The sequence below is a fragment of the Indicator indicator genome, chromosome 7, assembly GCF_027791375.1.
Source record: "Indicator indicator isolate 239-I01 chromosome 7, UM_Iind_1.1, whole genome shotgun sequence".
In the NCBI taxonomy this organism is placed as follows: Eukaryota; Metazoa; Chordata; class Aves; order Piciformes; family Indicatoridae; genus Indicator; species Indicator indicator.
In genome coordinates, this window is record NC_072016.1 from 11,241,928 (window position 1) to 11,269,768 (window position 27,841).

The 27,841-nt window shown below is 53.3% G+C and overlaps 1 protein-coding gene across 2 annotated transcripts; it reads right to left on the bottom strand.

Moving 5' to 3' along the window:
* Nucleotides 1-27,594, bottom strand: TRIM8 (tripartite motif containing 8). Of its 2 annotated transcripts, XM_054382528.1 has the most exons (6): nt 27,025-27,594; nt 3,496-3,591; nt 2,393-2,626; nt 2,012-2,043; nt 1,301-1,416; nt 1-608 (listed from the first exon to the last, which is right to left on the bottom strand). In XM_054382528.1, exons 1-6 carry the CDS (start codon nt 27,592-27,594, stop codon nt 1-3), a joined length of 1,656 nt encoding a protein of 551 aa, XP_054238503.1. The 2 variants fall into 2 exon arrangements, with proteins under 2 accessions (XP_054238503.1, XP_054238504.1); XM_054382529.1 differs by lacking the exon at nt 3,496-3,591.
* Nucleotides 27,595-27,841: the final 247 nt, after the last annotated feature.

A 27,841-nucleotide genomic window follows, 5' to 3' on the forward strand; every position in this document is an offset into this window, starting at 1 on the left:
TTAACTGGTGACGTAGTGTTTCGCCGACGGCTGGCCGTAGACCCTATAGAAATCCTGCCGCCCGTGCTGCTGGGATGCGTCAATCCATTCCCTCACAGCAAGTCCCGGGAGCGACTGGGGGACGGCGGGGGCAGGTGGCAGCGGGTGGGAGTACTCCTGTGAGGAGACCGTCCAGGGGAAGTGCCCTGACCGCGGGTAGGGCTGGTGCCCGCTGTGGTTGGACACGGAGGAACAGTAACAGTTATCCACAGAGCAGACGAGGATTTTGCGCCCACCGTACTGGGAGAGCACAGACTGCTGAGATGAGGTGGTGTTGGGGTAGTGAGATGGGTTGAAGACAGAGCCCGAGTGCACTGGCTGCGGGCCGCTGGGAAGTCCGACTATGTGCTGCGTGGAGCTACAAGGCACCATGGCTTGTGCGGACTGCCCCTCGCCAGCTGAAGCGCCCTGGCTCATGTACTGGCTTGCCACAGTCCCAGACGATGGCTCGAGGAAGCTGCCCTCGGGGAAGGCGGTGGAGTGCTTGCGCTTCTCCGCGCCGGAGTTGCTGATGGTGCAGGGGTACATGGGGATGCTCTGCAGGAAGGGGACAGGGGTGCTCAGAGGACCTGCAGAAGGAAACAGGAGAGCAAGACCACATCAAGCATGGCGTGGCACAGCTCTGGCTGCTGGTCTGAACCTGCAGCGAAGCTCTGAGGCCCACGCTCCAGCCCCACGTGAGCAGAGGGTCCCCCAGCCTGCTCCACCAGCAGCAAACTGGGCACACAGCCACAACAGCTGAATTTTCAGGTTCTGTTCTACGGCCTTGCCAGCAGGCTCAGAGCAGCCCCAAGCACTGCTCTGCAAACACGTGCACGGGCTGAGCCTGTGCACAGCTGTTAACATGATCACAGCAGGATGGACTGGAGGGACAAACCCAAATGCCCCTAAGGAGAGAAGAGGACTGGGAAGCTTTCACGGGATGTAGCCTGCTCCCAGGCATGGGCTGCAGCACCATGTCAGCCCCAGGCTGTTCCGGTGCCATCTTTCCACTGACTTTTCCTGCTGATGGCCAGCCCCTTGCTCTGTCACCCCAAAGTACATCCCTTTCACCAGCCAAGAGAGACGTTCTGGGGAGAACCCCAGAGCTGGCTTCATGGTGCCTCCACACCACTGCTGACTGCAGAGGGTTCCCAGGGGTCTCTGCACGCCAACAGCATTCCCTCCCCACCCTTGTACTGGGATCCACAGGGCACCCAGCTTTGGATACCAGAAGTAGTGAGGTCCTGTGACCCCCTTGCACCTGTCAGGCTTCACTCACCTTCCAGCAGCTTCCTGAGCTGCTTCTCCTTCTTGGCAATCTCATTCAGGAAGAGCTTGGAGTTGAGGTGGCCAATTTTGGGTGGGGGCAGGCTGCCACCTGTACAGTTCTGGGTCCTGTTGGGGACCACAGGCAGAGAGGAGAGGCATGAGGGACAAGGTACACTCAGGGAAGGGTCAGATGAATCCTTACCCCAGAAACCTCCTGGTGCCAAACCATTTCTCTAGGGCAGCAATATGGAGGGCAACATGGAGTTGGCTCTCTCTGATGGACAGGAGCTTCCCTGCCCAGCTTTGCTGTGAATATCCCATGCCAGGGGGTACCTCCCGCAGTGCCCTACGTGCTGCTCCAGCTTGCCTTGGCTCTGCTAGCGTTGGTTTGAACCCTTTGTCCTGCCTCTGTTCCAGCAGAGCTGGACTGAGCCCTGTGCCCCAACCCAGCTGGTCCCACCTTGGCTGGGCTGCTGGGTCCCAGCACTGCTCTTCCATAAGCACTCCACTACTTTTTCCTAGCCAAGGAGAAGAGTTCATTCAATGGCTGCAGGAGGGCATTTTTTCATCCTCCCAGAGAAAGAAAACAAAGCGTGGAGCATCCTTCTGCCAGGCCCTGTAGCATCCCTGGCCCTGCTCCTCCTCTAGACATTGTGGTGCTGCCTCCTCTGCAACAGCCCCCCCATTCCCACCCCAAACATGCCTGCCCCACAACACTTACCTGTCCATTAAGATTTTCACAGACTTGGTGTTCTAGGAGGGGAAGGAGAAGTTCTGGTCAGTAAGGCCAGTCCCTGCCCCAGTGGCCACCTCCCCTTTTGGTGTCACCACCAGGAGCAGACAGGCGACTCAGGGCTGCTAAGCTCCCTCTATCCCCAGCACAGGCTGCCCCAGCACCATCTCCAGCTGTGGCACATCCGCATTTGAGGCTGGCACTGAGCCTTCCCCACTCCTCCTTGCCTTCTCCCACTGCTGAGTCCTCTGGAAGCATCAGCTATCCCTGTAAGTGTCCCCAGCCCACTCCCCACTATGCCCCATGCCTCCCTGATGCTCCCTGCACAACCAGACCTCCTCACTGTCTCCACCCCGTGGCTTGTCTTACCTTCATGAAGTTGATGTCCTCGGTTTTGTCAAACATGACCTGGACAGAGCTGAGAAGCTTCTTGGCCTCCTGCATGCGCTCATTGAGGTGGAGGACCTGGGCTGCATTCTCATTGCAGAACTTGGCTTGGGCCTTGTCCAGGATCTCCATGGTCTTCCGCAAGTCTTCATCCAAGATCTGGTGCATCTTCTCATACTGTAGGCGCACCTCGTCCTTCAGCTGGCTCACCTTCTCCTGGGGGAGAGGAGCAGGGTCAGGCTCCCTCTGCTCCCTCCCAGGTCACCTGGGTCCTTTTCCTAGCAGGGGTGTGTGTAACCTAAAAGCTGCAACACAGTTCTGCTCTCCTGCAACACCCACACAGACCAAACCCTGCTGTCAGCTGCCACGTGGGACTCTCATGTGTCAGAGACCCAACAGCAACACCGTGGAAATTTGCTTGATCCAACAGATCTCCTGGACCTATCTCCTGGTGTCCAGGTGGGATTGCCTCCAGAGAATTAATGCCAAGCAACAACTTGCCACCACACTGAGGCAGGTGTGCTCCCCTGAAAACCCCTGCCTATCCCCATTTTCATCCCTTTTCCCATCCTCATCCCCATCTCAGGCTAGGGACACGTCATGCTCCAGAGCTTCCACGCTCCAGGAGGTTGAGGGGCTTTAAGGACCATGAACTGATCTTCTTTTACCTGTGCCCCAGCAAAACACGTGCTTGCATCTCTTCCACCTGCTAGCTATTTCACCAGTTTATTTCAGGGACCTCCCACCTCCAGAACCTCCTCTCCCACTCAGAACAAAGCAGGTGGCCCAGAAAAGGCTGTGCTGAGCTGAGGGCAGGGTGGGCCATCTGATAACTAAGGACAACCTTGTTCCTTACCTCCCAACTCAGCCCAGGACCCATGAAGCCTATTACTTTTAGGGTAGTCTTCCCAAAAGGATGACTTGCAAGACTGGAATGGAGACAGCAGGTCTGTCCAGCCACTCCTCCCCTACATCTCTTCCCTCCTTCCTGCCCACCTGAACCTTATGTCCCAGAAGCCTGTCCCCATTGCACCATGGGGTGCCAGTCCTCACAGCTGGCTCCAGGAGGGTGCAGCATCAGTTACCTCCACCAGCCGCTTGTCCGACTCCAGCTTGTAGAGCTGCTCTTCGATATCTTGCTCCCGCTCCTCCAGGCGGTCCTGCTGCTTCATCAGCATCTTCTGCAAAGACAGGAGAGCAGCAGCCATCAGAGCCCAGCAGCCACACAGTGCCCACACAGTTCAGCAGGATGCCATTGCTGAGCTAAAAGCCCACACATGGCTAAAGGAGGTGGAAACCTTGGTATTTCAGTAGCCATGCAGAGGGGCTGCGTGTACTGGGCTGCCTTATCAGCTGTGGATCTTGATTTGAGTTCCCTGGATTTGAGCAGCTGTTTGGGTAACTTTCTGAAGCACAGAAAGGGTTTTGTTAGAGTCAAGCCCTGGGGACCCAGCGGGGAGGAAAATGGAGAGGCTCATCTCCCACCATGGCATCACCATTTCAAGGCCTGTGACCCATCGCCGGCAGGCTTCCACAAGATATCACCACCCCTCCTTGTGCCCTTGTATGCCATGACAAATCCTCCCTCCCTTCCCACCCCTGTGACAAGCCCCAGAGCCAGCATCACTGTAATCAGAAGGGACAAAGAGAGGAGGAACAAGGTCTCCCCCTGCCACACTGCCAGCCCCCAGCCCCAACTCCTTGAGGCTGGGCCTGTGCCATCAGCCCAATCACTGGGACAAACCCTTATTCCCCAGCTATCAGCACAACAGCCTTGCTCCTGCACACGGGAGCAGGGCTTCCCGAAACAGCCCTCAAGTCAAGTCCACATTTCCCCACTCTGCGGTTATCCTGGGAAAAAGCCACCACACCAGTGGGGCAAAGAGAAGGGCTTCAGCCAGCAGAGACATGGTGCTGGAGACAATCACCGACGGGGGCGAGATGGGAAGGAAGCGGCAGCGAGGCTGAATTTCGAGGGGATTATTGCTATTATAAACTGCCGCTTGGGGATTTATAATCAAGTAATTAATTCCTGGACGAGGCGGGAGGGGGAGGGTGGCAGAGGCGCTGCCGGGATTAATTGCATTGCAGGGAAAGGCTGTCACCTCCGACTCAATTCAGGAGCAGGAATGCGAAGCCTCCTCCCTCCTGTTGTTTTTCTTATGGTCTTGGGCACCTCCAGCCTCACTGTCGCTGGGCTCCAACTACTAATAACAACGAGGAGCTAAGAAAACCCAGCTTGCCACTGGCAGATGCACTCCACACGTGTGCCTGGTGCCCAGATGTGTGCAGATGGACACACAGACAGCACATCCACTGGAACAGGGTGTAAGGGGCAGCAGTAGCAACGCAGACCCCCAGGCATGGGGGGAATGTTTAATGACATGCGTAGAGAAACACAAGGGCCTGCGTGCATCCAAGGGCATTGCTGCTGCTGTTTTTAAGACCAGCTGAATAGATGGGAGCATCCACACTGAGGGTGATTTGATGCATACATTAAAAATCATAGAATCATAGAATGGTTAGGGTTGGAAGGGACCTCAAGGATCATCTAGTTCCAACCCCACTGCCATGGGCAAGGACATCTCACACTACATCAGGTTGCTCAGAGTCACATCCAGCCTGGCCTTAAAAACCTCCAGGGATGAGGCTTCCACCACCTCCCTGGGCAACCTGTGCCAGTGTCTCACCACCCTCATGGGGAAGAATTTCTTCCTAACATCCAATCTGAACCTACCCGTTTCTATTTTTGTTCCATCCCCCCAGCCCTATCATTTCTCCATGTAAAAAGGTTGTTATTCGCACTGCTGTGGTACCAGGAGGGTGCAATCTGCTCCGAGGTTAAGCACAGTGGGAACTGAGCTCTGGAGAGTGCATGCAACACCACTTGCTTGGAGAGATCCAAGGGTGCAGGAAAGAACAGGTCCTATGCCAGCAGGCAGGCCAGGGAGGCAGCTACCGGTGGCACTTCTGGAGACTTAGCTGAAGATTTTGGGTCCAGCACCAGGCAGAGCTCTAGGGCAGGAAGGTAGCAGCCCCATGGAGCTGGGTAGAGAGGTGCTGGGCAGCAACCTGCTCCAGCAGTGGCGCAGGCAGGTGTGCAGCAACATGACCTGTTCCTAAGCACTGCTGGCTGAAAACATGGTTTGCAGCATCACTCTGCAGAGGCCTGCCAGGGACTGCAGGGCACCCAACTCTCGATCCTGCTGCAGCATCTGCACGCTGGAATTCCCTACCAATATCACAGTCCACTGATGCCTTCCTGCACCCCTGCTGGCCTGTAGATCCCAGCAGCCAGGGAAGGCCTTGTAATGCAGGCTGAGTTAGTCTCCAGGCTGGAGAGCTGAAATACGCAGTGAGCCTCCAGATCGAGCCCTTCCCTTCGTCTCCCTCCCTGCCAGCACAGACTTGCTATCTCCACTGGGAACAGCCAGATGCACCCTACTACAGCCCACCAGGAGAATGGTTGAGTCTGGATGGGCCCCTGAGAGCAGCTGGGTCCCCTGCCTGCTTCCCTCAGCCCCCAGCTGAGGCAGGGCTGGGGAAAAATGTGGGACAAGATCCAAGGCCCACAGAGGCCAAATCCTTGTCCCACACCAGGCGTACACATCAGGCGTCCAACTTGGAACCACCACAGGGCAGTCCCTGCTCTCCCCCTGATGCTGCCACGATGATTTTGCAGGGATGGTCACTGCCAGATGCCAGGAAGGCATATGCCACCCTGCCAGTGCCACTGATGTGAGGGACCCTTAAGGAATGGACCAAACAGCCCCAGGAATGCATGTACCATCATCCCCTTCCCACTGCCCTGCAGCTGCTGTGGCAGAGCTGCCAACCTTTGTGTTTTGTAACAAACCTCAGGGTCCTCTGCTCCTGAAATTATACAATTATGTGCAATCAGAAATATATGCATAATTTTCTATACATATTAATTTAATAGCCCTCCATAGCTGGAAAAAGTGACCCAAATCTACCCTAAAGCCACAGAAACCAGAGAGACTGGAGAGACGCAGTGTTTTCTTTAAATCTCACATCTGAGCCATGCTCTTGATTTTAGGGCGATTTAGGAACCATAGGTGCCTGAGGTGGCAATGGGATGGGAGGGCTTTTCAGCCATGGCAACCGAAACCTTAAAGAGACACATGGGTATGAACTACCCCTTCTGGCACCGAGGGACAAAATCTCATTGTCTCTGCAGCACGAGCTGAATTCCTTAGGTATTTTGAAAAGGAAAATATATCCCTTCCCCTTCCATCCCCTCCCAAATCTGGTATTTCTGAAGTCATGAACTTCTCCTCCTCCAGGATCAGAATTTCTCAGGGTAATTTCTCATATTTCATGCATGACCTTGATGCTGGGAGAACCACAGCTCCCTCTGTACAGGCGTCCTTCCCGGGCTCCTAACAGCTCTGTGATCTGAGTTTGTCTTTCAAGAGAGACGTTGCTAGTTTGCAAAGCTGCTGCCATAGAAGGCTGTGTTCCAACAGCAGCTGAGGGGGAACTCATCTCATTAGTTAATAAGTTCATCAGTGGCCAGGGTAGTGGCTGGTCCACCCTGACCCTGCAAGCAGCAGCAAGATGGTTGCTGGAAACCAGTTTATTCTGCTGGAGTTGCAAGTAATCTCCCCTCTCTTCATGGAAAAAAATAAAGGGCAGGGGGGAAAGGCTGAGGCCTAAGAGGAGGTTAGCAAACACACCATGAACGTAACTCCACGCAGGAGTAGGACTGCCAAAGGTGGAAGGAGAAACGAGCATATTATCCCCACTGCCAACGGAGCAGGGTGAATCCTGAGGAGCAGTCGTGGCAAGTTGGGTGAGTTTGGTGTACCAAGATCACACACTGGGAGGGAAATGCTACTTGGAAGGCCATCTCTGCAGGAAGCAAAGCAAGTGCTGCCACGTCTCATTCCAGGATGATGTGCACAAGCTAGTCCCCATGAGATCTTGCCAGGGAAAGACTTGCTGACCATCACTATCTGCCTAGCACTTGCTGGGAGGAAACCACAGCCAGGGAAAGCACCCGTGCTCCATGTACACCTTGCTGCACCTCCTTGTCCACCCCCTTGAACCTGTACGAGGGCAGCTCTGCAGTGACCCCAACTCCTAGTGGCTGGTCTAGTGTGGGTCATGTCAGCCCCTCCAGGCTATCCAGGCAGGGGATGGGGAGAAGTCTACTGAGGAACAGGGCTGGCCCAGCAGAGCAGAACTTCTGCAGTATTGTATGTCTGCAGCTGCAAGACAGAAAGAAGGTAAGAAAGAGTTTAAGTGTTCAGGGGATAGAGCATTCCTCATCCAAGAGCCACCATATGGATGCAGCACTGTAAGCAAGGGGCCAGCTCAGCTGGCTGGGCACCCCAACACTGCAAGGGAGGCCCTGAGCTCACACCCACCCGAGACCTCCCAGGCAGGGAGAAATCTGCAGGCAAGATGTCTCCTTGGCTTCTTAAGCTGGTTGCACCATTGTCCTCTCCCAAAGGGCAGGGCTAAGTCTGGTCACTGCTGAGCCCACGATAAGGGCAGATTATGCCTCTGCCCTGCCTGGAGCACAGTGCTCCCCTTGTGTCCCCAGTAGCCCATGGCCCTGGGGTCAGCACCAAGTTAGTGTGGTGCTGACCAATGTAAGCACAACATGCCCCAAGGTTTCACCTGCTCTGAGGTTGGCCAGGGAAAACATGTGCCTCCCAGGGGAGAGTTGGTTAGGGAAGAGACTGTGGCACTCCTTCTCTGAGGGCATGAATGCTTACCAGCCCCTGCCCAGCTCCTAGCAAGAGCAGGAAGGTGCCCAACAGCTTCACCAAAGCTAGAGATGTGTGCCATCACTCCCCAAGCAGTTCTGGTTTTAAGTGAGAGTTGGAGCAATGAAAAGCCTTACTGGGTTCACGGAGGAAGTGAAGGCCATGCAGCTTCTTGGATGTCTAATAGGTGCTCTGCATCCTTCAGGGCCATTCCCTTAGCAAGCACAACCGTGTCCTTGCACACCAACTTGTGGGACACTTGCAGAATGCTAACTTCCAATAAAATGGGCTGAAACCAGCCCAGCTGTGGGTTTGGAGGGCAGGTAGACAAATCACAGGAGCGCACAGCCCTCATTCCCATAGGAAACTGGAAAGGGGGGTGAAGAGCCAGATTGCCCCACAGAGTGCCTTTAACTGAAGCTGGACAGCTGGCCCAAGACAGGCACGTTTGCTTCTCTACCTCCCTCCTTCCTTCTCCTCTGTGCCTGGGCCTTCCCCTCACCGCCAAATCCCAGCCACCCAGTGAATAAGGACATTGTTTGCAGCCACCGGAAAGCCAGAACGGAGGGAGCAGCTTGGAGCATGAGGGGGAGGAAGGGTGAGGAGGAGGAGGAGGAAGGTGGAACCAGAGTGAGGAAGTTACAAAGGGCAGATGCCTCTTGTGGGAATGGCTCCAGACACCTGCAGCTCAGCCCAGGGACCGGGATCAAGGGCCCCCATTGAGACTCGTGTCCCAGCACATTGCTGGAGTTGGGCCTGAAGTCACAGTGACTGAATTTTAATGTACCAAAAGCCCTGGCCCAAGGAGTCAAGGGCAACCTTTTGCTTCCCCATGCCTCCCACTCGCAGGCTTCCCACTCCCCAGTCCCGCTCTGCCATCAGCTGGCTGATTTTCTGAGAAAAAAACATGCAAGGAGCTATTCTGATCCCTCCTGAAAGCATCCCCCCACCTGCTGACACACCAACACCTTGACATCACACAGCTCTGACACACAACATGCCAGTGCCCCTCAAAACCATGAGATCCCACACTGCTGCAGCCCAAGGGGACCAGTCCCTTGGAGCCCAAACTCCTGGGGGCATCTCTGTCACTCCCCAGTGTTCTCCTGCTGACCAGTTCCATGCAGAAGCAGCTTTTTCAAACTCCACATGGTACTTGCAAAAGGCTGAACTGCTTACAGGCACAGGAAGGAAATGTTTTCTGCTTGGGCTTTCATCTTGCACACATTTACAGTAACACCAGGCAGGAGGGGAGGTCTGTGGCCAGAGCAGGAGGCCTTGCCTCCCCCAGCCAGCCTGAAGCACAGGCAGGCTGCTCCAGGGTTTGGCTTTTCTCACGGTGCTCACTGTGCAGAGACTGAGCTAGTTCATCCCTGGCAGGGGAAGGAAGAGGGGAATGGGACAGCCTCCAGCATATTAATAGCTGCCCTTGCTAGGAAAGGATGAGAGCAGAGGCCAAACAGCTCATGGACATTGAAGAGACCCCCTTGCTAGCATCAAGGGACTCTGAGCACTGAGAGAGCTGGCAGTCTGTAGAAAAGGGCTGAAGGCGAAATACTCAGCACCATCTTGCAGGAGCAGGATGAAGGGTGCCTCCCACAGGAGTGGCTCTCTGCCCTGACAGGGCAGGGTGACGGGGGGGGGGGTGGCAGTGCCTCCTGCCTGTCCCCATCTCCCCAGGATATACTGCCTGGTCTCTGAGCTTTCCCCAGCACATCAAGGAAGTGAAACTATTAAGCTAAGACCCATGTTCCATCTCCATCAGCACATCCAGAGGCAAAGCTCCATGTCCCACCTCTGGCACCAGGCGTCCCTACAGCATGGCTGGAGCAGAGCAGCTGGATGCTCCCCCCACGCCACGACTCACAGCTGTGTGGCTGCTCCATCCCGGCAGCACTCCAGAACAGTGGGCATGGCAGACCATTCTCCTCCACATGGGCTTTATACCAGCAGACCCTGGACTGTCACGGGGCTGTGCTGGTGCCCACAGTCTGGGATAGCTCTTGTTTACATCTGGCAGAAATGAAGAACGTGTCAGCAAAGGGAAAATCCCAGGCATTGTGTCCTGTGGGGCCAGCAGCAGCACTTCTGGAGGCCAGGAAACGGGGACCTATTCTCCATTGGCAAGTGACCTTCAGAGGGACCTTGAGGATGCTATATTTCCCCTCCTGGGCCTCTGTGTCCCCCTGCTGCTCCTCGCTGCCTCAAGGGTTACGTGTGGTTGTGGAAAAAGGCTGGGGCTCTACCCGTGGTTTTTGGACCTCAACTTCAAGGCATGGCTCAGGTGTCACCACTGTCAGTGTCCTCTGAGGAAGGACAAAGATCTGCTTTGAGGGGAAAATGGGTATAAGGCAGATTAAGAAGCAGGGAAATGAGGGCAGTGGCTGCAGAAGTATCCTCTCTGTGCCAGCAACCCGGCAAGTCCTGGAGGCAGAAGCCTTCCTGATACAGGGTGCCCAGTATGGGCCATACGCTTACCCAAAGAGAGGCACCTCGAACACTGAAGCCACTTCTGCAGCATGTCAGAGGGTAGGAGGGAGGCTGTGTGCGTCACGGGCCCGTGCTGGACCAGCTGCCCTCGTGTGCAGTGCAGCCAGAGGCAGTGAACACAGGCAAACCGCCTCTGCCCAGACCTGGGGCTTGTGACTTGTGGCGTGGGGAGGAGAAGAAAGGAGCTGGAAACACACCGGGAAGATGAATATGGGAATGGAGGAGCTGGTGTGCACACTGAGCATGCAGCCAAGCGAGTCCCCACTGATGCCCCTGGCTCCACAGGGCAAAGATGAGCCATGGTGATGCCCGGATCTGCCAGGAGGGAGGGTATCCAGCTGTGGAAAACATGTTCCTGCGCCATGTCCTGGCGGCACAGGGACAGCAGATGCTTTTGGGTGGCGCAGGGTGAAGATGGAGAGATCAGCTCTGAGAGCTGCAACCAGGCCCTCGGGGCAGCAAGGAGCTCAAGCAATCTTTTTTCTTTCTGCTGGGAAGGGAAGGAGAAGAGATCCCCACCCAGGCCTGGACTCGGATGTCAGCCAGCAGCCCTCCTTGGCCAGTTTTCCGGAGGGAGGACAGTCTAGGTTGCTTTCGCCTGGGAATGAGGAGGGGTTACTGGGCTGGGCCTTGTGTTTGTGAAGGACAAGGTCCACACCTTCACCATCAGGGATGTGAAGGAGGTGTTCTTCTCCCTCCCTCTTTCAGTTTTAGGGGGAAAATGACCTGGTTCAGGGCTGCTTATAAATCAGTGCCAAAATTCACCCTGCTGCTGAGCCATCTCCAGCATGAGGCTGTGGCTGCAGGCCCCAGCATAAGCCCACCTTACCCACAATGACCCCGTACCAAGTGCCCTTTGAGCAACCAGCTCCAGAGCACCAGCACCAACCAGGGCATTGCCAGGGCACTCCAGGAAAGTGCAGAGGTTTGCAACATCCAGAAAGTTGCAGACATCCAGACCCAAGTGCCTTGAGCAATCATTTCCAGCCACTTGGGACCTCAGACTGACACCAACACCTGGATCACATCTGGCCCCGATGATCAACATTGCCTTGCACTTCCTCCCTACTATGGCAAAATATATGGGCCCTGCAGCTACACTGCCTGGGAATCACCAGATTTCAGGGTTTTGGAGCCCAAGAGCTCATGTAAGAAGTCCTGTCCTGCATTCAGCATGCTCTGTTCTTGTGGTTTCTTGAGTGTCTCAATCAATTTACATGTTACAGAGGCCCTAACCTTCTTTTTTCCCTCTTCTGTCTCTCTTCGTACATCTGTCCCTTCCTGACCACAGATTCAGATGAAAAATAAAGCTAGTGAAAAAAAAAAAAAAAAAAAAAGAAAAAGAAAAAGCAGTCTCTTTTTGGCTGCATCATCTCCCCAAACTGGCTCTCTCAAGTGTTCTGCCAACCCCAGTGGTGGCAGTTTGGGCAGAAATGGGAAGTCGTTCAGTACTGGAATTTAGTTGAATCACAAAATCCTGCTCCTTACACAACTCTGCTGCTCTGATATATCATCTGTGAGTTGCTCCTTCCACAACCCCCACAAAAAAAAATAAACAAGCTTTGGCAGCACCCCCGATCCTGCCTTGATCTGATGTCCCAGCCCAATCTAGCTCTGCTGAATCCCAGGATCTTCCCCACGTGCTGCAATCTCAGGGTCCCAGACAGTCATTCCCAAACTGCATCTGGCAGGATACCTTGCCTTCAGAAGCAGCCATCCTGCAAAGACCCACTCCCATGGCTTGGCAGTAAACCTACCCCCATCTGCAGCCCCTGCAGAATTGAGAAACCCTCATTCCCTCTTCCATATAAACATCTTGGATTCAAGATCCAGCTGGCCTGTGTGATCTCAGAGCTTTCTCCCTGCAGGGGTGAAACACAGCCAGCCTTTTCCACCCTTCCTCCCATTGCAGGCTGAGCTGCCTCTCCCCTGCCTGAAGACCTCTGCTCCACAGCCACCATGGCTCAGCCCTGCCACAGGAAGGCCTGAGCTCTGAACAACAGCCCCTTTGGCTTCCTACTCTCCTACCCTGTAATTCCTGCTCCAGAGAGAGCCCAGCCCAAGGGTCTGGATGCAGGGTTTTGGGGGGATCGACATACTCCTGGGGAGTAGAGCAGGTACAATACCTGTGTGCATCCATGCACCCCAGCCATGAGACCACCAAAAAGTGCAAAAGCAACCTGCAGCCATGTGCACCATCAGCTTCTTGTGTAGACCCAGAGACAAGGGGTGGAGCTGTGCAGGTAGCACAAAGCCCCTCTTCCAGGCTCAGGCAGCACTAGGAAGATTTCAAGGCCCTGATTTTATTTTTTCCCTCCCAACTGATCTAGTTAAACTTCCAACTGCTCAAGGCTATTTTAATTTGTAGAGGTAAGTTAAATCAACACAAACAAGGGCAGAACAGGTTTTTATGCACCTCTATTACTGGCTTGCACCAACTAGAGCACAGCTAGATTTCTCCAGGCAGCTTTGTTGTTGTTGCTGTTTTTTTCTTCTAATAAAGATAAGGGGGCACCTTTTTTGTGCACCTCCAACTGGCAAATGGAGCCTGAAAGTGAGCTGCGAGTCAAAGCTTTGCAGAAAGTCAAGGTGACTTATGTACCAATAGGCTGGATTCAAAGAGCTTTGCAAAAATGCAGACCAACTAACAAGATTTATAAAACCTGTTAGGGGCTTAGAGGCTGCTTAATTCTCAAAGGTGCCAAGGAAAGTGCCTGACTCACAGAGGGATGGATGGGGCTTACAGAAGTAGCTATCTCAACCTTTTGGTTGCTTCAAGAAAAGGTGACTCAGTTTTGCTTGGAAACAAGGTTTTAATGTGCAGAGATGTTTACTCTGAGCCCTGACTTCTCCATTGCTTACTTTAAAGAAAAAGAAACTAAGTCCTGCTGCTTCAGACAACTGTTACAAACATCTACCCAAAGTCACAGCAGAATCTGCTGCTTTGGCTTGCCAGCACCACACACCACCCGGAGTAGCAGGAGACTCAACTGGATTCGGCACACAAGCTGGAAAAAATAAAGGAGGGAAAGAGAAAAAAACAAAAGAGAACTTTGCACTTCTACAGCTCCCTAACTCCCAGTGCTTTGCAGGCTGGAAGCACCTGTGGACAGCCAAGGCAATGTACAGCAAGCCCACCATCAGCCACTTCACACCCAAGAGGAGACTAACCGTGACCATGACCTGCTGAATACAGAGGACCCCTCAGCTGCCTTCCTGCTGGGTTTTCTCTCTCCCTCGTTTTTTTTATCTTCGTGAGGCGGCTGTTGAGAGTCTGAAAGCCCGGATTATAATCTTTATGAATCCCATAGTTAGATCACGCTGAACAGCAGCCCAGCAATACCAGATGTTCAAACAAAGCTGCCAACCGACAGCTGTCTGCAGCTTGCAGCGTGTTTTTACTTTAAAATGCAAAACGACACCAATCTATATTAAAAGAGAGACGTTCGGAGCCTTGCGATCGCAGCTGAAGCCGCCGATATTGCTCTTTCACACAGGGTGTGGCAGCAGAAGGAAATATCTCAGAAACTACTGCTTAAGCTGCCCTCCTGGCCCCCCCAAATCCTGGCCCCTTTCCTAATGGGAAAGAGACTCACGTTACTGCCTGAGTGCCGTGAATGTACCAGTGCGTGTCCAAACAAGCCAGCAAAAAGGAAAAATGCACCACGAACAAACACCGTCTAACGAGGGATGCCAGAACGAATCTGGGCGCTGCACAGCCCGCACCTGCCCTCAGCAGCACGGGGAGGACAGAGCGACGTGCGGGGGGGGACAGAGGGAGCCAGCCCTGGGGTGCAGAGGTGCCTCCTTTCCTGTGCTGGTGACCAAACTGGGGGTGCAAAGGTCCTTTTTAGCAGCAGAGCATTGGAGGTGGAAGCAAAGCACGGAAAGGCATCTTCTAGTGCTCCTGTTCACCCACCCAGAGTCTTGCTTCAGGTTGTCCCATGTCCTTCTAAAACACACAGGGATGCTCTTGTGGTACTGGCCCCAGCAGGGAAGCTCTTCCAGGGCCTCCTCCAACACTTGACATGCAGCAAATTTTGAATTTACATTGCTTTGTAGCTTTATTTGTTGGACTGTCTGGGACCAGGCACAAAGCCCTACAGCCTGCAACCTTTTCTGCACAGCAGCAGCTGGGGAGGGAAGAACCGAGCTCAGCCTTGCTTTCCATTCCTCCTCCCTCTGGAAATGTAAGCCACCTGCAGCCACTGAATTTTGGGGGTGGCAAGTCCTGACTGTGCTGGGCACGGCCCAGTACTTCTGGCTTGCAGGAATTGCACGAAGAGGGCTTTGACTTAGTCAAACGTGACGTCCCAAATTCCCCACCAGCCGTGATCACAGGAAATCTTTGGGACTGGTCCCAAAGCTGCCTCATTGTGCTCCAAGCAGCAACAGCATGAATGAATCACACTCCTCAACGTGACACCCAGCTCCCAGCAACGTACTTGGGACCAAAATATTTACATTGCAAAGGAGTAAGAATAGGATGAGATCCCCTCCCCAGCCTGGTGGCATAAAAAGGCCAACCTAGGCTTGCATCAAGCAAGTGGGTGGTGGAGGGTAAGGAAGCAGGAGGCAGAGATCAGTCCTGTGTCTTGCAGCTTGGCTCTGCCCAGCAATGCTGAACCAGAGCCCTTCTCTGTGGCAGCAAAACCCCTGTAGCAGTGAGCAGCGAGACTAAGATCCTCATGGCACTATGCTACTGGAAGAGCTCAGCTGCCGGGTGACACACAAGGGAGCATGCTGGGACCTGTAGTTTCCAGCCAGCCAGCTGCAAAATGCCATCCACCAGTAAACACGTCTTGACTTAAAGAGATGCAAGGCTCTCAAGATCCTGGCAAGGTGCCAGCCACAGCTTCTTGTTGGCAGGCACATGGCCAATTCCCATGTGTTGCATTAGCCCCTTTCCAAGGAGCAGCCAAGAGCCAGCACCTGGCACACCCCCTCACAGCTGAGCTGTGTCCTGCCCTTTCTGAAGTGGCGTGTGTGCATAGGACAGCTCCCAGGGTCTGGATGCAGCTCTAGGCTGCAGGTGATGCCAGCCCTGCTCCTACTTTGCTGGGAGTCCCTCTGCTTCTGCCTTGTGGCACTGTGCCACTGACCCCATGAGACCCCAAAGCCAGCACTGCCCGAGCTTCAGTTAAGTCCAACACTGCATCTCCAGAGGGGTCAAATATAAAGATGCCACCAAAGCAATCAGAGTCACAGACAGCAAGAAGCTACACACCAACACAGTGCTTTTAGGCAGAGAAGTAAAAGCAAAGCTCTGCTTAACTACCATGATGATGGTGTCCAGGGCAGGCTCCCTGCAGCATCATGGCCAGGCATGCAGCCTCCCCCTCTCTGAGAGCTGCCATCCGATGCTTCATTGAGGCCAGGACCGTATGTCACCCCCCGGGGCACACGGCACCCCTCTGCCTGCCTGCTCACCCTCCCCACTGCGGAGGAAATCGAGGCGCCCGGCTGATGTCAGGAGGGATCACGTCACACAAAGGCCAGGCTTCCTGGTGAAGGAGGGGTGGGGGAGTGTGGAGGAAGGGGAAGAGGAGCCTGGGGCAAAGGCAACCGGCACCTCCAGCTCCCCATGCGCAAGGAGGAGGGGCAGCGGCAGGAGGCAGCACAGCCCCTTCTCCTTTAACTGCCCTTGTGCTCAGGAAATAGACGACGTCCTCTTTCCCAGTGCCCCTCCGAGGAGCCACAGCTTAGCCGTGCCCTGCAGAGTTGTGATGGAGCATGCACCCCTTTAAGGATGCAGAGGAAAAAGGACACTCAAGTTTACTTTAATTTGCTCCTGCAAATAAATTAAATCCACCTCAGCTGGATGGCAGCTGCTGACAAGGAGAAGCACACTCCAGCCAAGCACGAGGGCAGTCCCCTGCCCAGCACTTCCTCGGGAGAAAAGCCACCTCTGTGACAAGCACCAATGCCAGCACCCCCAAAATACACCCAACCACGTGCCCCACCTGACCACCTCCTGCCAGGGGTGGCTAAATGCTCATGGCACCCATTAATTGATAAATACAGGTAAAACCAAAATATTCAGGACAAAGCCAAGAGTCATCTGCAGCCCTCACTTCCCAAATTCCCCTCCCCAGTGTGCTCCCCAAAGCCATGCAACCCATCGCAGTACCCATGGCATCGATGTGACCTCCTGTTTGAGCCTCTTCTCCCCACCTCTGCCTCCCACAGCCCCAGGCTCAACCTATGAAAGCAGCTGGCAGCCAGCACCAGGCCTGCATTGCTTTTGTCTTCACCTAAGACACTCTCCCAAGGGCAGAAGCACTCTGGGTCAGCTGCAGAGGGACTGGTGAACAGGCCTTGGCCACATGAGATCTATGGGATCTAGTCAGTGTTGACTGGGGCAAGGGAAAAGGCTGAAGTTGCAGGGAGGAGCCCGAGAAGGCAGGTTGTGGATGTGGGCACTGCCAAGGAATAACAGTAAAGGAGCAAACCCAGATGCTCTCCTTCAGTATGCTGACTTCTGCTCCTAGAAGCAGGCCTGTCATTGGTTTTTAATCTTGTCCAATTAGGGGTCAGCCTTTGACATTATTGATCTCAGGCCCCTGAAGTATCATTTATCTTCCAGGTTTGACTCAGCGATCAGAGCTCAACAGCTCAGACCCCAGCCTGCTACATCCTCCCAGGGAGCCAATGAAACCACTCTGCTCAACTCTGGGCTTGCCAGTTTGTGCAAGCCGTATTAAATGCACAGTTTCCACCCCTAAATGAGGTGGCTTTCATCAGATGCCCTCTGCCCACCTGACATTTCATCTCCTAAGTCCAGCTCCTCAGGAGCTGGCAGACTAGCAGTGCCTTATCACACCTGGCAGACCAGCGTGCCTCCAGTGCTTGCTGCTTCCCCCTTTCAGTTTCATTATCCTCTTTTTAAAAGAGGATGCAGTGTAGGCATAAAGGTTATAGGATGTGCTGAGAGCTGTGGGCAGTGCCAGCACGCAGGCTACAAAGAGAGGAACCATGGCCATGTTCACACCGTCATTTTTTACAGCAGAAGGACCACCAACAGCAGCTCCTTATCACCCGGTGAGTTTGCACCCACAAAGAAGCCTGACTGCTAAGTCAGCTCTGCAGTGGCTTCTCCTTATCTGCTGGCTAGCATAGCCACACCTTGGGGCCAGCTGGGGATTTTTGCTTGACCTTCAAAATGTTAACACCTGCACAGAACAAGAGATGGGTTCCATGGATGCACAGCAGTCAGCAGGCCCAGAATTCAGGACACCTGAGATCATCATCCCATGGACAGGAACACACCTGGGGCTGCTGCCCCACAGATTCCCACTCCTGGTTTCCTCCATCTTCCACCAAAACTGACAGAGGCTCCCAGCCTCCAAGCTTTGGGAAGCACAAGGCTTTCCTCAAGTATCTGTGTCTACAGCTTCTGGGTGCAGCATGTACATGAGGGTTGTCTTTTCAGATGCCACCTTTCTCTCTCTCTCTCCTGCAGTGTTTGGCCTTGTGTTTCGGGAAGGAAGAACATTTCCTGAGGAAAGCTCCAGCAGTTTTAACTTGTGGAGGAAGGTTTAGCTTTTGGTCACTGCCTTAATATATTTTTTTTATCAGATTGCTGCAAAAGCACTTTGATAAATGGAGATTAGCACTATGTGCGTTCATGGATGACAGCAGGAGCCAGCCTTGGGGAGGAAGCATCTGGGTGGGGGCAGTGAGCAGAGTCTGTGTTCAGCAAGGCACCACCACCAGCAAAGCCTGTGTCTCCAGGATTGCTTCCCTGCACCACCAGACTTCCCAACTCCCTAGCAGGTCCCCTCACCTCTGCTTATCTGTACTTTAGGGTAACAACCGGACTTCCCTACCCAGGTTTTAGATTGTAGCTGAGATTAAACTGACCTTTTTCTACCCTGCTGTAAGTAAAATGCTACAAAATCCTTGCCTAGAGGACAGGCTGTGGTTTTACCTGCTGGGCCCAGGAAAGCAAGGGGTGGTCTTCAAAAGACACCCAAGATGTTATTTCCAGTCTCAGCAGGCAGAAGCAGGAAAAAAATGTGCTCCCACTCCCTTGTAGGGAGCAGATCCCATCTCCATCCCCTACAAACAAGCCACCTCTGACCCAAAGAGGGCTCAGCCACCCAACCACAACAGTGCAGCTGTGGCAGGAGAGTTGCAGTAATTCCCTCCCAGATTCGGCCACCCTCATCACTAAGACACAATACCCAAGGGAAGGGGGGGAGCATGGACCTCCCCTGTCCCCAAAGGGTCCGCAAGGGGGGACAGAGACCTTGCAGTGCCTTTATTCCACTCCATCCATTTGAGAGGCACGCTTCAAGGGGCTTTTTGCAGTCAGAGGCGGGTGCACCAGGACAGGAGGAGAACAAAGGGAGGCACCGGCACCCCCAGCCCTTTGTCTCAGCACAGAGGAGTTCACCTGCAGGGAAAAACAGCTCCCACCACACAGCTGGCAGCTCCACACAGATTCGGATGGGGAGAGGGATACAGCCCCCACCACTAGCAGGAAGATAATGAGCAGAAGGACACGATTGCATTACCCTCTCCCCTTAACACACACACACACACAAGCCCATTACAGCACAGGCCAACCCACACCATCCCCCCTGCCCTGATTTTCCAACAACAACCACAACCAGCAATAAAAAACACTGCCACAAAAATATCAACCCACCCCCCCAGCACAATTGATCTGTGTCTGCGTGTGGCCAAGCACCAAAGCCTGGAGCTTGGCTCCACCGACCAGCATCGACTGGGAAGGAAGGGGGTGGGAAACTAGTTTCAAGGGGACAGGGTTTTAAAAGCCACACAGTAACTGGCTCAGATGAAGGTTTGGATTAAGCTGTTGTACAGCAAGGCAAAACACTGCCTCCATTAGGATATGGGGGCTTTTCCTTTCCTTTCTCTACAGCTCCATGTCTAGGATGGAGCTTCCAAGTCACCCAGGCAAAGAGAAAACAGGGTGATGCCAAGCAAATGGGGAATCCCTCACAGTGAGATGGGTGGAGGGAAGAAAGGACAGACCAGCCCTCCCCGAGCCCCAGATTGTATGGTCGGCTGGTTTGACAACGTTTACTCATATTTCAGAGAGACACAGCCATCCGGAACGTCCCTCCCTGCCAACTGCCTCATCTGGAGCCATCCACAGCTCGGCTTTTCCCAGCCCACTCCAGAGAGGACCCCACCAGAGCATCCACACATCAAACAATTGAGAAAGAACAGGTAGGGGAAAGGAAGAAACAGTGACATTAAGCTGATTCATGGTGTGGGTTTTTTGGTTTTTTTTTTTTCAGTTTAAAATTGTGTTTTACAGTTCTGGTACATCATCCCAGCAAACTGATGACTTCCAGTGAATGTTGCACAGACAGCACTGGTGCAGAGTGGCAGGGCACTGCTCTGATCTGGGAACCTTGCTCATGTTACCATCACAAGTGAATCACAAGACAGAAGATGGACAACCACAATCCCCTGGTAAGAACGGGCCAAAGCTGTCCTTATCAGAAATTATTCAGGGCTGAGAAGCTCTTCCCTGAGTTCATCTGGGGGACAGATGTAAAAGCTCTTGCGTGCATCTAGAGCCTCACTCCTGTAACTAACTGTCCCTCCCTCCATAGTTGGGACCAGGCTTCTTCCATTTCCAAGCATGCTGGCTGTAGCTCTCCCAGCTAAAGGATTAGTGGCTGCCTCTATCAGTCCTTCTACCATGAAGGAAAGTAGTTTCCCACTGGTCTCCCAGCATCTGCCTTATCTTCTCTAACTGCAAATGGAGGTTCACTGCAGAAAATCAGCCAGCACCATAAGAAAGCTCAGGGGGATAGCTTCGACTCCTCTGAGCCATCCCCTTTATTATTACAACCAAGCCCCCATCTCCTGAGCCTCTGTGCTGCTGATAAATGCAGAAAGTTGACAAAGTCACCAGAACCTAGCCTAGATCCATAGCCTTTTTTTTTTTTAGAGAAAAAAAGCCAGGCCAGACCAGATTCTTCCCCAGAGCCTGTGTGGCAAAGTACAACCCAGCTCGAAGTGTTTATTTATAAATCTGTACATACATGTACATTTGAATTCTGACAGAATTAATTCTGGCATCCAGCTAATTCAAAGCATTCCTCCCCCATCACACTACTGTTGCAGGCCAGCCCAGCACAGAAGCTGATTATAAAATGCTGTACTAGCCAGGCATTTCTGCAAAGGCTTGTGCTATTGAGCATTCAGTCTTTCCTTGCTTGGCTATTTCATTGTTTCGGTGTCGATCCCTCCTCTCTTGCCCTGTGTTTCCTGGTTACTTTTGTCCCTGCTCTGGAAGCACTGCTGCTCTCAGCCCCATTTCAGTGTCAGACTGGGAAAGAAAAAGAAAAAAAAAATAGAAAAAAAAACGACTAAAACAATTAGACTAAATTAAAGAGAAGAAAAGAAATTACCACTATGTACTGAGAATTCCAGTAAACAGATAGGTAACAAGCAAAAAATAGGCAAATACGCTGCAAGGCAAGCTGGAGGCAGATCTGGGGATAGAAAACCTGCTGCCTCCCTCGGAAACACAGCTAAGAAATCCCTGTGTGGTCACACGCTGTCCTCTGGAGCAGAGAGGAGAGAGGTCAGGGCAGCCAGCACTCTAAGAGCCTCTTTATTCTTGGGCAGTTGCACGAATCTGATCGCTTGTGCCCTTTGTAAGACATAGAAATCTGCCTTCTCCTCCCACCCCCTTTGCCAGTCCCTCCTTCTGCTCCCCCCGCTGCTCAGACTGGGACAGAGGCAACTCCTCAGTTCCAGAGGCAAAGACAGAGCAGTGGAAAGGCTTGTGGACCTTCTTCTGGCAGGACCAGGCTGAGTCAAGCAGATGGGAGAGCTCAAAGGGCTTTGCTGGAGCAAAGGGAGCGTAGGAGAAAGGAAGGACAGGCCTGGGACTTGCATGTTCCTCAAAGGGCTCACCCAGGCTCCCACATGCAAGGCACAAGGCTGAGGCACTGAGAAAATCCAGGGTGTCACACTGCAGCCCACATCTTTTCTATTTCTCCCTCTCCCCCATGCTTGTGGGCTCAAAGAGAGTGTCATGCTGCACACCTCCATGCCAGCAGCCACAGGACACTTACATAAATTTCACAGGACTAGGCTAGGGTCTGAACTAGGTTTATTATGCCCTTCAACCCCAACGAGGCTTATACCCTTGGTTCAGAGACCAGACCAGGATGCTCTTGTCTCAGGGCTCATTCAAAACCACTGCCAAGGAAGCACTTCAAGGCAGAAAGCTCTCTGGCCAGTGCTGCCTGGCATGGGTGGGTGCCTAGACATTTCCATCTGCAAAGTACAGCCAACCCCTAAAAGCCACAGGGGTAAGCCTGGGCTGCAGCTTGTCACTGTTCCTTGCAAAACAGCTCCAGATCCTGAGCTGAACATATCTTTCCCTCTCCTCCTTGCACCTCACTCTTTATCCATCACCTACCCACACAGCATTGTCCCCCATGGGAAGAAAGCATTCTCTGCTGCAGCCCTTGTCCTACTCCTTTAACAAAGCTGACCCAGCCCAAGCAAGGCTTCTCCCTCCCACCTAAAGCCTGGCTGCCTCCCTGCATACTACATCTTTGTTGTCGCTTCTCAGATTTATTCTACATGGAAGACTGGCAGCTTCAGGTCCAAGGCAAGTAACTGCTGGCAACTTGGTGGCCTGAAGGTGAGGAAAAGGATCAAGCTTAGCAAGAAAGCAGTGGGGAAAAGCCCTTAATTCAAACCCCAGGGAGGCAGGAGACATTTCATCCAAAGATCTGGGACCACCAAGATGCCCACTGCCATTTGACCCGCAAACCCAGATGGGCTTGCAGCAGGGTGGCTCAGCCCCCCTGAGATCTCAATAGGGCAGCACAGGATTTAGTTCTGAACCCTGCTGACCCTAACAACACAGCACAGCAAAGCCTGATAGATCAATGGCTGTGAATGAGGCTAGGTGGGTGCTGGGATTTCTGTGACTGCCCAAGGCCCAAGAAGTCACTACTCATCGTGGCAACTTGACCAACTGACAGCATGCCAGGGCACAATGATCAGTCACATTTAGAAGCCTAGTATTGGAGTCCCAAGGTTCCCTTGGGGAGGAAATAGGGCATGGGCAAAGCCAGAGCAGGGAGAGACCTGGGTTAGGCTGATGGTTCAGCTCTGGGGTGATGGTAGAGGCTCAGCTGGAGGGTGCAGGGAGAACCTGCACATCTGCAGCTACACAGGACCTGTCTGGGTATCAGGTATGTTCAAAGAGCACCAAAGTGATCACCTGCCAAGGGCCAGCCCACACCATCTACAGTCATGAGAGCTAAATTAACGCTTGAGCACTTGGGCACTTGCACTCACAATGCCTCCAGTGAGCTGCGTGCCACACTCCTCATAAACAAGTCATCTGGGAAATAAGTAAGCCTGTAAAAATCCAGCCCATCACAAGTTACCAAACCTGTTTCAGAGTAAAACAATCTTCAGCAGCTCGCACCAAGAGCCTGGCAGTAGAGCCAACCCCAGACTTCCCACCAATGGGGCTCCCTAAATCCCAGGAAAACATCACTGGCACAGATGGCAGCATGAAGATGAGACATGGAACTTGCTTCAAACAGGAAAGGATCTCTGGTATCAGGGCAATCTGGCAAAGGAAAGCTGGTGACATTTTCCCCCAAGGATCTACAGCTTTTGAACCACAGAACAAATCAGCTGGGGCTGGCAGGCAAAGTGCATGGGCCATCTTTGCATGGGGACTAGGGGCCAGTGGTGGCAAAGGACCAGAGTTTCTGGTACAGACTTGGGATTCATCTCTTCCTGTGTTCCTACCAAGTGCTCACCTCTCCTCTTTCTCATACTTTAGAAAGCACCTGAGCTGGCCTTGGGATGCTTCCAAGAAAGAAAGCCCAACCCCACCAATGAAGAGATAGACCCTGTTCCTCTCAATTTGCCAAACAGGCACTGCTTCTACCTGCAGAAGGATCCCCAATGTTTTCCCCTAGGGTTCAACACCAGATGTGATTTCTCCCTCTTGGTTCAAAACCACTGGAAATATGAATGTGAAAACATTTTCTCCCAATTTCCCCCAAATGCCTTGAAAACTAGGTCAGAGGAAAACGTATGTCCATGCCCTGAAACAAAACAGAAGCAGCAACATCTACCAAATTCCCTTCCCACTGGTGGCACCAGAGGACAGGCAGCTGGGACATCCCCAAGCAAGCTCTGATGAACCTGGCCTCAACCAACCATGTCCCATACAAAGATAGGGCAAACATTGTAATATCCCACAAGTGAGATCCTTCCTTTGGCTGCTACCTTCTGACCTGTGCTCCATTCCCAGCAATGTATTTTTCCCCTTTTGGGATGACAAAAAAAAAAAAAAAAAAAAACATATCAACTTCACACTGGAGCATGGCTCTTTTTTTTTTAAACCTGGAGGCAGGTTCCCCTACACCAGGAAGATGGTGGGTTCCCCCATGCAGGTGGGAGGCATGTGGCTGGGGCAGCAAAGGCAAAGACAGAAGAAAAAAAGAATGTTTCATTTTGAGACCTTGACACAAACAAAATGACAAAAAACCAAAAAGAGAGAGGGTGGCTTGTTGGCTTTCCCCCCGCCCCCCCGCCCCCCCTCCCCTTTAAGCGCTACAAAAACAGGAAACAAAGGAGAAAACATCTCACGAGGGGGAAGGGGAGGTAAGTGCTTTATACGCCCACGAAAGAAAGATTAACCACAGATTTTATTTACTGTTTGTATTATGGTTGCACTGTGGAGTTCAACCAATTCTGATGCAGAGCTCTGCGGGTTTGTGCAGCACCCAACACTGAGTGGTCCTCTTCCCCCAAACCGACCAAGTGTTTGCCTCCAAGCAAGCCCTCCACAGACTCGCCTCCAGCCTGTTTTGCCCAGCACAAGCCCTCTTTCCCTAATTCTCAGCTTACAGCTGAGAAAGTGTTGGTGCTGTCCCCAAGGAGTTTTGAGCCCCTTTCCCCAACTCAAATGAGACTGTAACTGGGGGTATGATGCCCACTGAGGTTGGCTGGCTGGCAGCAAATCCATAGCAATAAATGGTAAAAAAGGTGAGCTTATGTGAAGTGTGTTTGCAGGTTCCTGTCCTTCCTCTGGGCTATGGGAGCTACCCTCGGCACACTGGATCAATGTCGTATATCCCCTCACACTCACAAGTACCCCAAACTAAGGACAGGGCTCTGAGCCTCCAAACTTTGACTCATTTCTCAATTAACAGCTTCCCGAACACACACCACGCATGGAACAAACCTCTCACAATGGAACCTCCCCCAGACCTCCCAAGCCCAGGGTTACTCATCTGCCCCCTCCAGCCCCAGCCCTCCTTTCCTGGGATGCTCACCACTGCAGGGTGAGCAAGCAGCCAGGAATCTCAGGCCGGGAAGCCGTTGCTGGCCGAGCACACGCACTCTAATTCAGGAGCTGACACAGCTGCCTCCCTTCCCAGCTGGTGAGGTGCAGCTTTCAGCCAGAGACCTGGTTAAGGCCACACAGCAAGGACCAGTAACCTGCTTGAGCAATTTTCTCGGGGGCTCTTCCCTACTCCAGCTGCTTCATGGAGGGACTGCTTCAACTACAGGGAGGGAATCCTTTGGGTATGCTATCCTCCAGCTTCGAGCTGTCCTCCATTGCCCCAGCCTCTGAGCACCCAGCCGAGCCATGCGCCCAGCAGGAAGAGACAAGCTTATCAATGCAGAGAAAGGAAATTAAGATAACGCAGTGATGGAGGTACTGAGGGATTCGGCCAAGGTCACAAAATAATTCTGTGGCTCCACGATACAGCCGCCTGACACCTTAGGTGTCTGGTCACATATCCTAAAATTTCAATCCTGGGCCAAAATTCAGCCTAGCCAGTGGTAGCTTTCTGCCAGGTCATTAGCAGCGTGCATCTGCAAGGAGCAGGGAACATCCAGCTATAACAACAGCAGCAGCAACAACAAAAAAAAACCCACCACACAGCAAGAGCGGGAATGGACGAGATCAAAGCATCCTGGAAAAGGACCTGCAAAAATAGTTTTGGTCCCTGGCTAAGGCTCCAGGGAATACACACACAAGCCCCATCCCAGCCCCATGCAGCCCTCCCAGGGTGGCTCCCTACTCTGGCAGAGGGAGACCAAAATGACTCCCTATAAATAGAAGCAGAAAAGCGCTTCTCCAAAAGCCTGGTTGGGTCTTTCCCCTTCCAGTGCGTGTGGCAAGAGCTCCTGGCATCTCCACGGAGGTCTCTGGTTTTCCCCCAAAAAACCTGGAGAGGAAAACAACCTTCCTGTGAGCTCAGGCTGGCTCCTCTCTGCACAGAGCTGCCCCCTCCTCCCAGGCTTGGCCATCCAATTGGAAAGTAATTATGCTGCAATTTTTATTTATGACTTCTTTTTTTTTTTATTGCTAAATGGTGACTCATTTTGGCAACATTAAAATACACAGGAAATCATCCCCATTTTACAGTAATCACCATTCAATTCATTGTTAAATATTTATTCAGCGGACAAACGCCGGGCATCTTTCGAAGGGTCAGAGGAGGAGCGGAGGGGCAGCCCGGGGTGGGGGGGGTGGCGGAGGTGGTGGTGGGGTCACGGCAGGGCTGCCCGCAAGGCTGTTAAATTCCTGCCACAAACTTCAGGGTGGGGAGCCAGGGGTGAAAGCTCCTGCCAGATGGCCTGGCCACGAGCAAAATACAGACTTGCTTTCCCTCGAATTCAGTGCTACAGCTCATGCTGCTTGGGAAGTGGGGGCAGCCTTCATCCCCCTAATAAAAATGCCATTATTTGGCCAAAATCCAACCATGAATCCCCATCAGTGAGAAGCCATGGGTCTCTAACAGGGAGCTTGCTCTCTCCCACTGCCAAGGAGATGGGGATGGTGGTGGCCACCAGACCTGGTGAGAGGCAGTGGGAAGAGCTGGCAGTTTGACATTCACAGGCCTTACAATGGACTGGGTCCGCGTCTGTGTCTGCTTTGTCCCCCGAGAGAACCAAATTTCAAGGCAACTCGACCTTGGATATAGGCAGCTCCTCTGCCTTCCAAAAACAAGTGCGTACTTCATCAGAAACCAGAGAGATGACCCCACCAAACCCCCTGACCCAGAGCCTCGAGCCTTCCTCACACAGCCCTGACCCTAAGCGGCCACAGGGCCTATAGCTGAATTGCTCTGAAGGCCTCCTGGCATGAGCCTCTCTCCCCAGGGAGCACCTCAAGCACCCACAGACTCCCGACATTGCTTGGCTGGGGATGCCACCTAACATGTCCGCCACGAGTGGACTGGGCGGAGGAGAAGCAGCACCCAGGAGGATTTCGTGTAGGCCCTGCAAAAACCCAGGCGTTTGGAGAACAAACACAGAAAGGGTGAGGGAAGCCAAAGAGAGAGGCATGGCCCCCTGGGCCGGACAAACCCATGTCTCCACAAAGGTCCAACTTACCCTGATCTCATTGCGGCGGATCTCCACGTCGCAGACCGAGTGTCCCTGGTGGGCCCCGCTGTAGTAGCAGCAGAACTGGCAGACAGCCACCTGCTCGGCCTCACAGTGGTACAGGCGGTAGGCGTTGTGCTGGGGGCAGCTCCAGGCCCGCACGTCGTCCGCCTCCACCAGGAGATGGCCCCTGGCTGTGGAGGGCTGCTGCAGGTGGGTCTGGACGTGCGACTGGCAACAAGGAGCCTCGCACCTCAAACAGATCTTCTGGGCCGGCAGCGGCGGTCCCCGGCGGCAAAAGACGCAGTGCAAGACGGAGGGTGGCTTCTCCAGGTTGAGGGAGTTGAACTTCTCCACGATGTTGGTGAGCTTCAGGTTCTTCTCCAGGTTGGGCTTCTGGTTGTAGGCCTGGTTGCACTCTGGACACCGCACCAAGCCTGACTCCTTGGCCCACGCTTCCCCGATGCAACCCCGGCAGAAGTTGTGCTTGCAGGGCAGCTGGACCGGCTCCACAAAGACGTGCAGACAAATGGGGCAGATGAGCTCCTCTTCAAAGCAGTTCTTCCAATTCTCGGCCATCTCTGCCGGCAGCCTCTGGCGACGTACACCCCCCACCCGCTTCAGTCGGTCAGTGCAGTTTAGAAGCGGACGCCAGGGTCTGTCCTCCCTGCAACGGGAAGCTCAGGGGTGAATGGCTAGAACCCCCCTGTCCCCGCAGCACATGTGACAAATAATAAACCACAGTCGATTTTAAAATCGAGGATAAAATAAACCACAGAGCAGCACTCTAGGAATCTCCAGTGAGAAAAAGCGACATCCCTGCCAC